This window comes from Coregonus lavaretus (genome assembly GCF_964263955.1).
Source record: "Coregonus lavaretus genome assembly, chromosome: 36".
NCBI classification, from domain to species: Eukaryota; Metazoa; Chordata; class Actinopteri; order Salmoniformes; family Salmonidae; genus Coregonus; species Coregonus lavaretus.
The window spans coordinates 509,384-527,034 of record NC_140023.1 but is presented as its reverse complement, the minus strand read 5'-3'; the positions used below and the strand labels follow the sequence as shown (position 1 = coordinate 527,034).

General features: G+C 44.0%; 1 protein-coding gene across 1 annotated transcript in view; it reads left to right on the top strand.

Annotated features, from left to right (window-relative positions):
• The window catches only part of LOC311110697 (uncharacterized protein), an 89,456-nt gene extending 72,317 nt beyond the window's left edge, over positions 1 to 17,139 (top strand). The window contains 3 exon segments of the mRNA XM_084153239.1: positions 8,363 to 8,539; positions 12,106 to 12,262; positions 12,500 to 17,139. Coding sequence (XP_084009365.1) covers positions 8,363 to 8,539; positions 12,106 to 12,262; positions 12,500 to 13,689 — 1,524 coding nt within the window. The 3' untranslated portion in view covers positions 13,690 to 17,139.
• The last annotated feature ends 512 nt before the right edge of the window (positions 17,140 to 17,651 follow it).

Below are 17,651 nucleotides of genomic sequence, written 5' to 3'. Positions count from 1 at the left end.
GCAATCTATAAGTATCTACACTGGATTAATTTATACAAGATATACTAAGAATTATATGTACAGCAGTAGATATATTAGAGTGAACTGCGGTGTGTATAAGGTGTCACTAAAATGCGATGTACAATAGTATAAATATTAGAATGAGCTACAGGTATGTCGAGAATACAGTATTTAAATACACAGTGTAAACCGGGAGTGTCCAGTGGTTTATTGTCTCTATAACATGGGACATTAGGCCTCTCGAGTGGCGCAGCGGTCTAAGGCACTGATCAGTGCTAGAGGCGTCACTACAGATCCGGTTTCGATCCCGGGCTGTGTCGCGACTGGGAGACCCATGAGGCGGTGCACAATTGGCTCAGCGTCGTCTGGGTTAGGGGAGGGTTTTGCCGGCTGGGATGTCCTTGTTCCATCGTGCTCTAGCGACTCCTTGTGGCGACTAGACGCATGCACGTTGACTTCGGTCGCCAGCTCTACAGTGTTTCCTCCAACACAATGGCGGCTGGCATCCGGGTTAAGCAGGCAGTGTGTCAAGAAGCAATGTGGCTTGGCAGGGTCATGTTTCGGGGGACGCATGGCTCTCGGGAGTTGCAGTGATGGGACAAGATGGGACAAGACTGTAACTACCTCTTGGGGAGAAAAAGGGGTCAAAAAAGAAATGACAAATAAAAAAGACCAAAGACAAAAATGAATAACAATATAAAAACATGGGACATTAGCGTTGGCTATGTGTGTGTGTTTGTGTATGTGTGTGTGTGTGTTTGATAGCTTGTGTGTGTGCGTGTTTTGTGTGAATGTGTTTGCATCACCTGGTAGACGGCCAGTGATGACTGTTCAAAAGTCTGATGGTCTGGTGATAGAAGCTGTTCAACAGTCTGATGGTAATAGAAGCTGTTCAACAGTCTGATGGTAATAGAAGCTGTTCAACAGTCTGATGGTAATAGAAGCTGTTCAACAGTCTGATGGTAATAGAAGCTGTTCAACAGTCTGATGGTAATAGAAGCTGTTCAACAGTCTGATGGTCTGGTGATAGAAGCTGTTCAACAGTCTGATGGTCTGGTAATAGAAGCTGTTCAACAGTCTGATGGCCTGGTAATAGAAGCTGTTCAACAGTCTGATGGTAATAGAAGCTGTTCAACAGTCTGATGGTAATAGAAGCTGTTCAACAGTCTGATGGTCTGGTGATAGAAGCTGTTCAACAGTCTGATGGCCTGGTAATAGAAGCTGTTCAACAGTCTGATGGTAATAGAAGCTGTTCAACAGTCTGATGGTAATAGAAGCTGTTCAACAGTCTGATGGTCTGGTAATAGAAGCTGTTCAACAGTCTGATGGTAATAGAAGCTGTTCAACAGTCTGATGGTCTGGTAATAGAAGCTGTTCAACAGTCTGATGGTAATAGAAGCTGTTCAACAGTCTGATGGTCTGGTAATAGAAGCTGTTCAACAGTCTGATGGTAATAGAAGATGTTCAACAGTCTGATGGTCTGGTAATAGAAGCTGTTCAACAGTCTGATGGTAATAGAAGCTGTTCAACAGTCTGATTGTCTGGTAATAGAAGCTGTTCAACAGTCTGATGGTAATAGAAGATGTTCAACAGTCTGATGGTCTGGTAATAGAAGCTGTTCAACAGTCTGATGGTGATAGAAGCTGTTCAACAGTCTGATGGTCTGGTAATAGAAGCTGTTCAACAGTCTGATGGTCTGGTGATAGAAGCTGTTCAACAGTGTGATGGTAATAGAAGCTGTTCAACAGTCTGATGGTAATAGAAGCTGTTCAACAGTCTGATGGTAATAGAAGCTGTTCAACAGTCTGATGGTGATAGAAGCTGTTCAACAGTCTGATGGTCTGGTAATAGAAGCTGTTCAACAGTCTGATGGTAATAGAAGCTGTTCAACAGTCTGATGGTAATAGAAGCTGTTCAACAGTCTGATGGTAATAGAAGCTGTTCAACAGTCTGATGGTGATAGAAGCTGTTCAACAGTCTGATGGTCTGGTAATAGAAGCTGTTCAACAGTCTGATGGTAATAGAAGCTGTTCAACAGTCTGATGGTAATAGAAGCTGTTCAACAGTCTGATGGTAATAGAAGCTGTTCAACAGTCTGATGGTAATAGAAGCTGTTCAACAGTCTGATGGTAATAGAAGCTGTTCAACAGTCTGATGGGCTGGTAATAGAAGCTGTTCAACAGTCTGATGGTCTGGTGATAGAAGCTGTTCAACAGTCTGATGGTCTGGTAATAGAAGCTGTTCAACAGTCTGATGGCCTGGTAATAGAAGCTGTTCAACAGTCTGATGGTCTGGTAATAGAAGCTGTTCAACAGCCTGATGGTAATAGAAGCTGTTCAACAGTCTGATGGTAATAGAAGCTGTTCAACAGTCTGATGGTCTGGTAATAGAAGCTGTTCAACAGTCTGATGGTCTGGTGATAGAAGCTGTTCAACAGTGTGATGGTAATAGAAGCTGTTCAACAGTCTGATGGTAATAGAAGCTGTTCAACAGTCTGATGGTAATAGAAGCTGTTCAACAGTCTGATGGTCTGGTAATAGAAGCTGTTCAACAGTCTGATGGTCTGGTAATAGAAGCTGTTCAACAGTCTGATGGTAATAGAAGCTGTTCAACAGTCTGATGGTAATAGAAGCTGTTCAACAGTCTGATGGTAATAGAAGCTGTTCAACAGTCTGATGGTAATAGAAGCTGTTCAACAGTCTGATGGTAATAGAAGCTGTTCAACAGTCTGATGGTAATAGAAGCTGTTCAACAGTCTGATGGTCTGGTAATAGAAGCTGTTCAACAGTCTGATGGTAATAGAAGCTGTTCAACAGTCTGATGGTAATAGAAGCTGTTCAACAGTCTGATGGTAATAGAAGCTGTTCAACAGTCTGATGGTAATAGAAGCTGTTCAACAGTCTGATGGTAATAGAAGCTGTTCAACAGTCTGATGGTAATAGAAGCTGTTCAACAGTCTGATGGTAATAGAAGCTGTTCAACAGTCTGATGGTCTGGTGATAGAAGCTGTTCAACAGTCTGATGGTCTGGTAATAGAAGCTGTTCAACAGTCTGATGGCCTGGTAATAGAAGCTGTTCAACAGTCTGATGGTCTGGTAATAGAAGCTGTTCAACAGCCTGATGGTAATAGAAGCTGTTCAACAGTCTGATGGTAATAGAAGCTGTTCAACAGTCTGATGGTCTGGTAATAGAAGCTGTTCAACAGTCTGATGGCCTGGTAATAGAAGCTGTTCAACAGTCTGATGGCCTGGTAATAGAAGCTGTTCAACAGTCTGATGGTCTGGTAATAGAAGCTGTTCAACAGCCTGATGGTAATAGAAGCTGTTCAACAGTCTGATGGTCTGGTGATAGAAGCTGTTCAACAGTCTGATGGTAATAGAAGCTGTTCAACAGTCTGATGGTAATAGAAGTTGTTCAACAGTCTGATGGTCTGGTAATAGAAGCTGTTCAACAGTCTGATGGTAATAGAAGCTGTTCAACACTCTGATGGTAATAGAAGCTGTTCAACAGTCTGATGGTAATAGAAGCTGTTCAACTGTCTGATGGTCTGGTAATAGATGCTGTTAAACACTCTGATGGTCTGGTAATAGAAGCTGTTCAACAGTCTGATGGTAATAGAAGCTGTTCAACAGTCTGATGGTAATAGAAGCTGTTCAACAGTCTGATGGGCTGGTAATAGAAGCTGTTCAACAGTCTGATGGTCTGGTAATAGAAGCTGTTCAACAGTCTGATGGTAATAGAAGCTGTTCAACAGTCTGATGGTAATAGAAGCTGTTCAACAGTCTGATGGGCTGGTAATAGAAGCTGTTCAACAGTCTGATGGTCTGGTAATAGAAGCTGTTCAACAGTCTGATGGTAATAGAAGTTGTTCAACAGTCTGATGGTAATAGAAGCTGTTCAACAGTCTGATGATCTGGTAATAGAAGCTGTTCAACAGTCTGATGGTCTGGTGATAGAAGCTGTTCAACAGTCTGATGGTCTGGTAATAGAAGCTGTTCAACAGTCTGATGGCCTGGTAATAGAAGCTGTTCAACAGTCTGATGGTCTGGTAATAGAAGCTGTTCAACAGCCTGATGGTAATAGAAGCTGTTCAACAGTCTGATGGTAATAGAAGCTGTTCAACAGTCTGATGGTCTGGTGATAGAAGCTGTTCAACAGTCTGATGGTCTGGTAATAGAAGCTGTTCAACAGTCTGATGGTAATAGAAGCTGTTCAACAGTCTGATGGTAATAGAAGCTGTTCAACAGTCTGATGTTAATAGAAGCTGTTCAACAGTCTGATGGTCTGGTAATATAAGCTGTTCAACAGTCTGATGGTAATAGAAGCTGTTCAACAGTCTGATGGTAATAGAAGATGTTCAACAGTCTGATGGTCTGGTAATAGAAGCTGTTCAACAGTCTGATGGTCTGGTAATAGAAGCTGTTCAACAGTCTGATGATCTGGTAATAGAAGTTGTTCAACAGTCTGATGGTAATAGAAGCTGTTCAACAGTCTGATGATCTGGTAATAGAAGTTGTTCAACAGTCTGATGGTAATAGAAGCTGTTCAACAGTCTGATGGTCTGGTAATAGAAGCTGTTCAACAGTGTGATGGTAATAGAAGCTGTTCAACACTCTGATGGTAATAGAAGATGTTCAACAGTCTGATGATCTGGTAATAGAAGTTGTTCAACAGTCTGATGGTAATAGAAGCTGTTCAACAGTCTGATGATCTGGTAATAGAAGTTGTTCAACAGTCTGATTGTAATAGAAGCTGTTCAACAGTCTGATGGTCTGGTAATAGAAGCTGTTCAACAGTGTGATGGTAATAGAAGCTGTTCAACAGTCTGATGGTAATAGAAGCTGTTCAACAGTCTGATGTTAATAGAAGCTGTTCAACAGTCTGATGGTCTGGTAATAGAAGCTGTTCAACAGTCTGATGGTAATAGAAGCTGTTCAACAGTCTGATGGTAATAGAAGATGTTCAACAGTCTGATGGTCTGGTAATAGAAGCTGTTCAACAGTCTGATGATCTGGTAATAGAAGTTGTTCAACAGTCTGATGGTAATAGAAGCTGTTCAACAGTCTGATGATCTGGTAATAGAAGTTGTTCAACAGTCTGATGGTAATAGAAGCTGTTCAACAGTCTGATGGTCTGGTAATAGAAGCTGTTCAACAGTGTGATGGTAATAGAAGCTGTTCAACACTCTGATGGTAATAGAAGATGTTCAACAGTCTGATGATCTGGTAATAGAAGTTGTTCAACAGTCTGATGGTAATAGAAGCTGTTCAACAGTCTGATGATCTGGTAATAGAAGTTGTTCAACAGTCTGATGGTAATAGAAGCTGTTCAACAGTCTGATGATCTGGTAATAGAAGTTGTTCAACAGTCTGATGGTAATAGAAGCTGTTCAACAGTCTGATGATCTGGTAATAGAAGTTGTTCAACAGTCTGATGGTAATAGAAGCTGTTCAACAGTCTGATGGTCTGGTAATAGAAGCTGTTCAACAGTGTGATGGTAATAGAAGCTGTTCAACACTCTGATGGTAATAGAAGATGTTCAACAGTCTGATGATCTGGTAATAGAAGCTGTTCAACAGTCTGATGATCTGGTAATAGAAGTTGTTCAACAGTCTGATGGTAATAGAAGCTGTTCAACAGTCTGATGGTAATAGAAGCTGTTCAACAGTCTGATGGTCTGGTAATAGAAGCTGTTCAACAGTCTGATGGTAATAGAAGCTGTTCAACAGTCTGATGGTAATAGAAGCTGTTCAACAGTCTGATGGTAATAGAAGCTGTTCAACAGTCTGATGGTAATAGAAGCTGTTCAACAGTCTGATGGTAATAGAAGCTGTTCAACAGTCTGATGGTAATAGAAGCTGTTCAACAGTCTGATGGTAATAGAAGCTGTTCAACAGTCTGATGGTAATAGAAGCTGTTCAACAGTCTGATGGTAATAGAAGCTGTTCAACAGTCTGATGGTCTGGTAATAGAAGCTGTTCAACAGTCTGATGGTCTGGTGATAGAAGCTGTTCAACAGTCTGATGGCATGGTAATAGAAGATGTTCAACAGTCTGATGGTAATAGAAGTTGTTCAACAGTCTGATGGTAATAGAAGATGTTCAACAGTCTGATGGTAATAGAAGATGTTCAACAGTCTGATGGTAATAGAAGCTGTTCAACAGTCTGATGGTAATAGAAGCTGTTCAACAGTCTGATGGTAATAGAAGCTGTTCAACAGTCTGATGGTCTGGTGATAGAAGCTGTTCAACAGCCTGATGGTCTGGTAATAGAAGCTGTTCAACAGTCTGATGGTAATAGAAGCTGTTCAACAGTCTGATGGTCTGGTAATAGAAGCTGTTCAACAGTCTGATGGGCTGGTAATAAAAGCAGTTCAACAGTCTGATGGTAATAGAAGCTGTTCAACAGTCTGATGGTAATAGAAGCTGTTCAACAGTCTGATGGTCTGGTAATAGAAGCTGTTCAACAGTCTGATGGTAATAGAAGCTGTTCAACAGTCTGATGGTAATAGAAGCTGTTCAACAGTCTGATGGTAATAGAAGCTGTTCAACAGTCTGATGGTAATAGAAGCTGTTCAACAGTCTGATGGTCTGGTGATAGAAGCTGTTCAACAGCCTGATGGGCTGGTAATAAAAGCAGTTCAACAGTCTGATGGCATGGTAATAGAAGCTGTTCAACAGTCTGATGTTAATAGAAGCTGTTCAACAGTCTGATGGTAATAGAAGCTGTTCAACAGTCTGATGGTAATAGAAGCTGTTCAACAGTCTGATGGTCTGGTAATAGAAGCTGTTCAACAGTCTGATGGTCTGGTAATAGAAGCTGTTCAACAGTCTGATGGTCTGGTAATAGAAGCTGTTCAACAGTCTGATGGTCTGGTAATAGAAGCTTTTCAACAGTCTGATGGTAATAGAAGCTGTTCAACACTCTGATGGGCTGGTAATAGAAGCTGTTCAACAGTCTCTCAGTCCCGGCTCTGATGCACCTGTACTGTCTCTGTCTGTCAGACGGTAGGCGAGTGAACAGTCCGTGGCTCAGGTGACTGAGGTCCTTAATGATCTTCTTGGCCTTCCTTTGACACCGAGTGCTCTAAATGTCCTGGAGGGCAGGCAGCGTACCACCAGTGATGCGTTGGGCTGACTGGGCCACACTCTGGAGAGCCATGTGTTCGATTGCGGTGCAGTTGCCGTACCAGACAGTGATGGAGCCTTGACAGAATGCTCTCAGTGGTGCATCTGTAGAAGTTTTGAGGGAATTTCTTAAGCTGCCTGAGGTTGTAGAGTCACTGTTGCGCCTTGTTCACTGCAATGTCGGTGTGGTGAGACCAGTTCAGGTCCTCAGTGATGTGCATGCCGAGGAACTTGAAGCTTTTGACCCTCTCCACTGCGGCCCGTCGAGGAGGATGGGGGCGTGCTCCCTCTGCTGTCTCCTGAAGTCCACGATCAGCTCCTTTGTTTTGTTGACGTTGAGGGAGAGGTTATTTTCCAGGCACCACCGCCAGGGCTCTAACCTCCTCCCTGTAGGCTGTCTCATCATTGTTGGTATATACACACACTCGCCACTCGCGCACACAGAGAGAAACACAGACACAGATACTTACACACACTTGCTTCTTGTGCCAGTATTTTAATGGACAACACCATTGAGAGTTAGTGTTGTGTTAATGGACAACACCATTGAGAGTTAGTGTTGTGTTAATGGACAACACCATTGCGAGTTAGTGTTGTGTTAATGGGCAACACCAGTGAGAGTTAGTGTGGTGTTAATGGACAACACCATTGAGAGTTAGTGTGGTGTTAATGGACAACACCATTGAGAGTTAGTGTTGTGTTAATGGCCAACACCATTGAGAGTTAGTGTGGTGTTAATGGACAACACCATTGAGAGTTAGTGTTGTGTTAATGGCCAACACCATTGAGAGTTAGTGTGGTGTTAATGGACAACACCATTGAGAGTTAGTGTTGTGTTAATGGACAACACCATTGAGAGTTAGTGTGGTGTTAATGGACAACACCATTGAGAGTTAGTGTGGTGTTAATGGACAACACCATTGAGAGTTAGTGTGGTGTTAATGGACAACACCATTGAGAGTTAGTGTGGTGTTAATGGACAACACCATTGAGAGTTAGTGTATCTTACACAAATGACAGTATCAAATATTTAAAGGTTTCCATAGCGGAAACACAAATGTCACTATCAAATCATTAAAATGTGTCCATAATGGAAACAAAAATTGATATGAGATGTCATGCCCCTTTTGGTAACCTCATGTGTTTTCACTTCAACCAAGATACTATAAACTCCCAGATATTGTGTTAGTCTTTTCCATTCATGTAAAATGTATTGTTGTCTGACCCTCCTGCAGGTTTGCACTTTAACCAAGGAGGACAACCGTGCGGTGCGTAACATCCCTGAGGACGAACAACTCCACGTCCTACCCCTCTATAAGATCTCACAGAGGGATGAGTTTGGCCGTGTCCATGGCCAGTGGGACAAGATCCAGACTGGAGCCCTGCAGGTGCTGTCAGCCTTCCCCAGAGAGGTAGGTTCCTACGCTTTCCTAAGTTCCCCCTAGATACAGATCTAGGAGCAGCTTCCTCTTCCCTAATCCTAACAGTAACCATTAGTGGAGAAAATGCGAAACTGACCCGAGAGATCAGCATCTAGGGACAACTTCACCCTAAATCGGTTCTTACCCCCTGTAGCGACCAGGAGAACCAGGAGGCTGGGGCTGTTACACAGGGTGGCCAATATTCCACTTGTAGTTACTGGGTATGCAGGCTTTTGTTCCAGCCCTGCTCTAACACACTTTATTCTACTAATCAACCTCCAGTTGCTCCCCAGGAGGAGGGTTGGTCACCCTTGCACGCTTCGGGATTTAAATTAGTTGGCGTCAAGGCCATGTCAATAGGAGAGTTTTGGGTTTGATCTTGCACGAGTCACATCCCACTGGGCAAAAACTGGTTGAATCAACGTTGTGTCCATGTCATTTCAACAACAAAAAAATCAATGTGATGATGTTGAATCCACATGGAAAACTGATTGGATTTGCAAAAAGTCATCAACGTAAAGGAATTCCGTATTTTTTTCACCCAACTTTTAACCTAAATGGTGAAATTCAACCAAATGTAAATCCAAACTAGACATTGAAATGATGTCTGTGCCCAGTGGTATGTGCTGTAAATGATGTCTGTTCCAGTGGGATGTGCTGTAAATGATGTCTGTGTCCAGTGGGATGTGCTGTAAATGATGTCTGTTCCAGTGGGATGTGCTGTAAATGATGTCTGTGCCCAGTGGGATGTGCTGTAAATGATGTCTGTGCCCAGTGTGATGTGCTGTAAATGATGTCTGTGCCCAGTGGGATGTGCTGTAAATGATGTCTGTGCCCAGTGTGATGTGCTGTAAATGATGTCTGTGCCCAGTGGGATGTGCTGTAAATGATGTCTGTGCCCAGTGGGATGTGCTGTAAATGATGTCTGTGCCCAGTGGGATGTGCTGTAAATGATGTCTGTGCCCAGTGGGATGTGCTGTAAATGATGTCTGTGCCCAGTGGGATGTGCTGTAAATGATGTCTGTGCCCAGTGGGATGTGCTGTAAATGATGTCTGTGCCCAGTGGGATGTGCTGTAAATGATGTCTGTGCCCAGTGGGATGTGCTGTAAATGATGTCTGTTCCAGTGGGATGTGCTGTAAATGATGTCTGTTCCAGTGGGATGTGCTGTAAATGATGTCTGTTCCAGTGGGATGTGCTGTAAATGATGTCTGTGCCCAGTTGGATGTGCTGTAAATGATGTCTGTTCCAGTGGGATGTGCTGTAAATTATGTCTGTTCCAGTGGGATGTGCTGTAAATGATGTCTGTTCCAGTGGGATGTGCTGTAAATGATGTCTGTTCCAGTGGGATGTGCTGTAAATGATGTCTGTGCCCAGTGGGATGTGCTGGTGACCCAGGCACGGGTTGTGCTGGACTGACGACGTGCACCCCTGGCTTGGTGCGTGGAGGAGGAACGGGCCTTACCAGGCTGACGACGCGCACCCCTGGCTTGGTGCGTGGAGGAGGAACGGGCCTTACCAGGCTGACGACTCGCACCCCTGGCTTAGTGCGTGGAGGAGGGACGGGCCTTACCAGGCTGACGTCTCGCACCCCTGGCTTAGTGCGAGTAGCAGGAACAGGCCTTACCAGGCTGACGTCTCGCACCCCTGGCTTAGTGCGAGTAGCAGGAACAGGCCTTACCAGGCTGACGTCTCGCACCCCTGGCTTAGTGCGAGTAGCAGGAACAGGCCTTACCAGGCTGACGTCTCGCACCCCTGGCTTAGTGCGAGTAGCAGGAACAGGCCTTACCAGGCTGACGTCTCGCACCCCTGGCTTAGTGCGAGTGGCAGGAACAGGCCGGGCCGGGCTGGCGACGCGCACCGTAGACTTGGTGCGAGTGGCAGGAACAGGCCGGGCCGGGCTGGCGACGCGCACCGTATACTTGGTGCGAGTGGAGGAACAGGCCGGGCCGGGCTGGCGACGCGCACCGTAGACTTGGTGCGAGTGGCAGGAACAGGCCGGGCCGGGCTGGCGACGCGCACCGTAGACTTGGTGCGAGTGGCAGGAACAGGCCGGGCCGGGCTGGCGACGCGCACCGTAGACTTGGTGCGTGGAGCAGGGACAGGCCGGACTGGGCTGGCGACGCACACCGTAGGCTTGGTGCGTGGAGCAGGGACAGGCCGGGCTGGGCTGTCGACGCACACCGTAGGCTTGGTGCGTGGAGCAGGGACAGGCCGGACCGGGCTGGCGACGCACACCGTAGGCTTGGTGCGTGGAGCAGGGACTGGCCGGACTGGGCTGGCGACGCACACCGTAGGCTTGGTGCGTGGAGCAGGGACAGGCCGAACCGGGCTGTGGAGACGGATAGGAGACCTGGAGTGAAGAGCGGCCACAACCCGTCCTGGCTGAATGCCTACCCTCACACACTCTGTGTGAGGCATCCGCACAGGACGTACAGGGCGGTGTATCCGTAACCTGGTGGCCTTCTGAATCCGCCCCTTTTTTGCCTCCGTCAGCCCCGTCGTCCATGCCGTGTGCCCCCCCCTAAACATTTTCTGGGGTTGCCTCTCGCCTGTCCGACGTTGACCCGTTTGGCGCCGCTGCTCCTCTCTACGGCGCCTCTCCACTGTCTCACTCCATGGCCGGCGATCCATCCCGGCCAGGATTTCCTCCCAAGTCCAGGACCCTTTACCGTCCAATATCTCCTCCCATGTCCAGGCTGCCTGCTCCTCTCTACGGCGCGCCTCCACCGTCTCTTCTCCCGGCGCTTCCTCCCATGTCCAGCCCAAGAGCTGCCCCTGGACACGCTGCTTGGTCGTTGCATGGTGGGTTCTTCTGTCACGATCGTCGTAATGAACAGACCAAGGCGCAGCGTGATGAACGAACATGTTTAACTTTATTATCTTTAGTGATAATAGAACACAATCAACAAAACAAGAAACAACTCGTGAAGTCCACGGTAACAATGACCGAACACGGAACAAGAACCCATAAACATAAAGGGAAAATAGACAGTATAAATATGGCTCCCAATCAGAGACAACCAACGACAGCTGACACTCGTTGCCTCTGATTGGGAGTCACTCTAGCCAACATAGAAATAAACACAACAGAATTACCAACATAGAAATAAACACATAGAATGAACACACCCTGGCTCAACATATAGAGTCCCAGAGCCAGGGTGTGACAGTCTGTTCCAGTGGGATGTGCTGTAAATGATGTCTGTTCCAGTGGGATGTGCTGTAAATGAAATCTGTGCCCAGTGGGATGTGCTGTAAATTATGTATGTTCCAGTGGGATGTGCTGTAAATTATGTCTGTTCCAGTGGGATGTGCTGTAAATGATGTATGTTCCAGTGGGATGTGCTGTAAATGATGTATGTTCCAGTGGGATGTGCTGTAAATGATGTCTGTTCCAGTGGGATGTGCTGTAAATGATGTCTGTTCCAGTGGGATGTGCTGTAAATGATGTCTGTTCCAGTGGGGTGTGCTGTATTTATGTGTTTACTTCAAACCACTTGATAAAAACATCTACTAAAAGCTTTTACTAAATGACCATGTCTATATCATCACCAGGTGCGTCTGCTGGCTGAGCCGGTCAAATCAGCCCGTAAGAGGAAGCAGGAGGCCAAGCTGAAGGCCCAGGCTGACAAACAAGCTGCAGCTCAGGACAGGAAGCCTGGACAGAGTCCACTAACCCCGGGCAAGGTCAAGACAGAGAGCACCAACAAAGGTAGAGACCTCTGGTTGGTTGGTTGGTTGGTTGGTTGGTTGGTTGGTTGGTTAATTGGTTGGTTGATTGGTTGGTTGGTTGAATGAATGATTAATCAGTTGGTTGGTAGATTAATTGATTTATTCATGATTTACTAATTGATTGATTGATTGATTGATTGATAAATTGGTTGATTGATTTTCTGAATTTCTCTTACAAGAAAAAGCTTGATCCTGGTTTGTATATTTCACCTTACAGGTACCAAAAGCACTTCTTCAGCGGATCAGTCCTCCTCCTTCAAAACAGAGCCTCAGTCCTTCTACAGCTCTTACACAACAGGAAGTGTGGGTGCCTATGCACCAGAGTCTAACTCCCCCAGCCCTTACCACCACAGCACCTCCACCTACCCCACTCCTCCAGGAAGATCCACCCCAGGGATAGAGGCTCTTTCCCCCCATCGTCCCGGCATGCCTGTCCCCCAGTACAGGGACAGAGGGCCACCAGGGGCCCAGTGCAATGGTTCCCCCCTCCATTACGAGGCAATGGGAGCGGCTGTAAATGGTTACTCCCCAGGACTCAGTAGAAAGCAGCTGGCGGACCCTGAGGGATGTGGGACCCCTGGCAACTACCCCCCCAGGAAGTTTGAAATGGAGCCCAACGAGGTGCACTGCTCCCCTCTCCTCAGACCCCCCCACGGCCACAACAATCCTCCTCCATCCTCCTCCTCCTTCTCCTTCCCCCTACCCCACCCAGAGGGCCTCCACAGCAGACTCAACGGGCTCCTCAGGGCGGCGGAGGAGATGGGGGTCAGGGACGGGGTTAAAGGTCATGGAGGTCATGACCTCCCCCACGGTGCCCCCCATCCCCCTCATCTCCCCCCTCAGGCCCCTCCCCCTCTCTTCCCCAACCCAGAAGAGGTCAAACAGGAACAGGAAGAGGTGTGGTCAGACAGTGAGCACAACTTCCTGGACAGTGACATCGGCGGGGTGGCGGTAGCTCCCTCCCACGGTTCCATCCTGATCGAGTGCGCCCGCAGAGAGCTCCACGCCACCACCCCCATCCTCCGACCCGACCGCAGCCACCCCACCCGCATCTCCCTGGTCTTCTACCAGCACAAGTCCCTCAACGAGCCCGACCACGGCCTGCACATGTGGGAGGCCAAGATGGCCCGGAGGGAGCGGGAGAGGGAGGAGGAGGCTGAGAGGCTGGGGATGGGCCTGGACCTGGAAGAGGTTAGCCCTGTCAAGAGGAAGAGGGAGAGGGGGAAGGGGGACGGGGGAGAGAGTGTGGAGCCTGAGGAGGAGGGAGAGGAGGAGGGCCCGGAGGAGAAGAAGGGGGTGTTGAAGGTTCCTACCCGGCAGGTGGTGACTGTCCCGCGGGATGGGGTGGTCACTGTGTCCCCTTACGCTCTGACACAGGTCACGGGCCCCTACAACCGCTGGACATGATACTGTTATGTACACACACGTACACAAGCACACACTCACACACAGACACATACAGCGATTACATTTGAACACACACACACACACCACCCTACACACACACACACCACCCTGTGCTACTGCCTTACCTCAATCAACTTTACACTTCTACTCTCGTTTTTATGTGTTATTTCGTTGTGTTACTTTTTCCAAACGTCTGTCTGTTTATTTTTGTTTCTCTTCGTCTCTGCTTTTAAAGTGATGAGGAAGACTATCGTTTGTGAGGTTTTAACTGTGAGTTTTAGTGTTTGATGATGATTTTTGGGGTCTGGTTTTTCATGTAAAGAGATGGTGCTCAGAACCAATTTTAAATATGTTTTTTAATTGGTTTTAAATACAACTTGATTAATAAGAACAAACAAGATGTGATTATTTATTCTGATCATTTTTTTAAATATATTTTTTTATTTTATTTCTTGATGCAAGCCTGTTTACTGCAATGTTGCTGTCATCTAGCATTTTACACTAGTAAACACTCATGTCAAGTCTCTATGGTCTTTGTTTCAGCCAAGAGTGCTCTTTTAACAAAATGAGTTTTATCAATGATTGATCATATAATGGTGCCATTTGTAGCAGCAACTTTCGATAAACAGACCACATATTACACAGTATGTAAGACTAGACTACACACATTTACTCTAGTTTTATGCGAAAATAATGTACCCATGTAGCATGGTGCTTTTCCTTCTCTTTCCATTCCTCTATTGGTGGTCATGAAGGAACTTTACTACCTTGTTTTGGGCTGGATCATTTTTGTCTTTTTGTTAAGCGTACAGATATATGATGACATATTGAAAAAGCACTTTTTTATTTTTCATAACTTGAAAAAGGTCCCGTTCCAATATGTACAGATAGAGAGATATATCTGACAGCTTGTGTGAAACCTTTTTTTTTTTTTTTGTAGAATGATTTAATTCAACAATGAATTTTTAACATTATAAATTACATATCAGTCTCACAAAAAAAACAGGCTTACTAAGCAATTATGAAATGCTGCATATAAAGATTGTGGTGCTTGTTGTCAACGACACTTCATTTATATAAATCTGGATAACCATGTACGGTATGTTCACTGAAGACTTGGGTTCAAATACATGTGTATTTGAGTATCTGGTATTTAAAATGCTTTTTTCTGTGTATTTGAGTATTTTGAAAATACACAGCCCAAAATAAGTACTTTTATTTGAGTATTTGAATGGTTGATTGTAAAAAACAAATAGTCTACCAAATTGTATTTGAGAGTATTTTCAAATACCTATGTAAAATACTATTTTCAAATACCTGGGTTAAATGCATGGGAATGTATTTGCGTCAGTGTATTTGAGTATTTTCAAATACTTTCCAAATTTCCAAATACAACTACTTGTCTTTCAAAATATTACTTTGAATGTATGTGAAAGTAATTGAGATATTTGAAATAGTATTTTAACCCAGGTCTGGTTCACTGTCTGAACTTCCAGAGTGTTTTAAATAGGACATGTCTGTTTTTGATACAGACACTAAAAAGACCACATAAAACCTGTTCAGAAATGGTGACTATATTACTGTATGTTTCTTACAGGCGCTAACAACATCTCTATCCTCTCTTTTTAACTGACTAGGGCATTGATTGACAGTTATGTTTGTCCTTATGCTGGGTATAAATACATTATACAAGTGGAGAGAAAACCAACCAAACCCTTTGTTGTTTCTCATTGCCTCATCTTTACTTTCTGGGTGAAGCTGCTCTGACAGAATACAACACTCCTCAGATCGTTTCTGGTGCTGTAACAGTTTTGAAACGTTGTTAAAACGTTGTTTACATACCATTTACATAACTGTTTCACATGGGGTTCTGAATGTGGCATACAGGGTTGGGGTCAACTCGTGTCATTTCATAAAATAACTGTAATATTCTAAGAGAATTTTCCAATTCAACCTTATTCATTCAAGTTCATTTTAAACCCTGGATAAAAGGCTGTTGAAATGGAATCGACCTCGATGCTTGTGGCATACTGTTTCAGTGTCGAATTTAGTTACTTTCTGATGGTGCTAACTCGTCAAAATGTGATTCTGCACTGACAAAGCCTGTGTATATTCTAAGGGTGATGTTATGATGCTTTTTGCATGACTAGCATTTACTGTTTCCCTTCTGGATGGGCATGCCATAGCTTTGTGCTCTACCGTCTCTGTCCTGAATGCATTATGGACTACAGTACTTCAATTTTGTCATTGGTCAACTTGATCAGAGTTAGAGTAGCATCAATTCTCTGCATCTTTTCATTTACATTTACATTTTACATTTTAGTCATTTAGCAGATGCTCTTATCCAGAGCGACTTACAGTTAGTGAGTGCATACATTTTTCATCATAAGTTCTAGGTCTATCACGTATTGAGTCAGACAGTAGACCTCTTCAATATACAGTATAAACCTGCTTTTGATAGGGGCAACCATGTTGGGTATTCATCAATGCTCACGTTAGTCCATCATAACCATGTAATAATGGGCCCATTCACTAATATTACAATTGACTAGGTATCTGTTGTATTGATCTGTCTCAGTATAGGCTGGATCTAATGCAGCTCAATGCAGATTAAGCAAATGTCACTGGTGCTTTCATTTGACTAATACACAGATCTGGAGATATGTTTTTGTTTGACTTTTGTCATATTTTTTTCTGTTTTTTTTCTCTTTGTTTCTCAGGTGTGAGGTTGTTCATTTACCCAGGCTTCAACCCAACTAGGGCATACACAGTCTCCTAACACAACTCTCTTTCTTCCAATAATGTCGTCAACAGATTGACAAAGTCAAACCATATACTTAGATTTTTCCTCTGAGATAAACGTTGACACATAGATTTAATGCATTTAATACAAAGTAGCTGCAGTACATATATAGTCTATTACAATATATTGAATGTAGGCCGTTGAAAGTTACTGATGTGGTAGAAAACAGTCACTTTAAAACGTTTCCAGCTATACATAAGACAGTTTGTAAGATAATAAACTTTTGTAATTGCTTCACTTGAAGATTTCTTGGTTCTACCATTATGTGTGACTTGAAAACTGTGGTAACCTACGTGTAGATCAAGGAGGAAAAACTAGCACCAGCATTTTAAAACTCAATGGTTTTTATTGGAATAAAACTGTATAAAATACACATTTCATGTGGAATAAAACTGTATAAAATTCACATTTCATGTGGAATAAAACTGTATAAAATACACATTTCATGTGAAACTGACAGTTTTACTGTACTATTCATGGTTTGTAGATAACGAACAGTCTTGCTATTTTGAAACTGATTGACAAAATTACTGTACATAACTAAGATGTATATCAATTTTACAGTTTTGAGAAAATACTAAATTCAGCATTCCTGTCAATGGCTAGCTACCCCCTGGTGATTTTGAAATAAATATGTATTTATATTTTGGACTTGTTGTGTGTCTTTTTGCTTTATTGACAGTAAACGACTTCAAAGTATATAAGCTATAATACGACGTGTGTGTGATAGAATAACTGCTTTAGACACAACAGATAACAGATGGCAAGACCCCTGATTAGATATGTGTGTAGACCCTCAATAATTTACTTTTGGGAATAGAAGGTAACCAGTAGAACAAAAAAGATAGCTTACCTTATTCCCCGGGTCCATTCCTTTGTCACAGTAAAATATTTCGCAAATTAAATTTCATTTGTCACATATACGTGTTTAACAGATGTTATTGCGGGTGTAGCGAAATGCTTGTGCTTCTAGCTCCGACAGTGCAGTAATATCTAACAAGAAATATCTAACAATTTCACAACATAAACCCAATACACACAAATCTAGTAAGGAATGGAATTTAAGAATATATACATATATGGACAAGCAATGACAGAGCGGCATGGACTAAGATACAGTATAATATTATAGAATACAGTATATACATATGAGATGAGT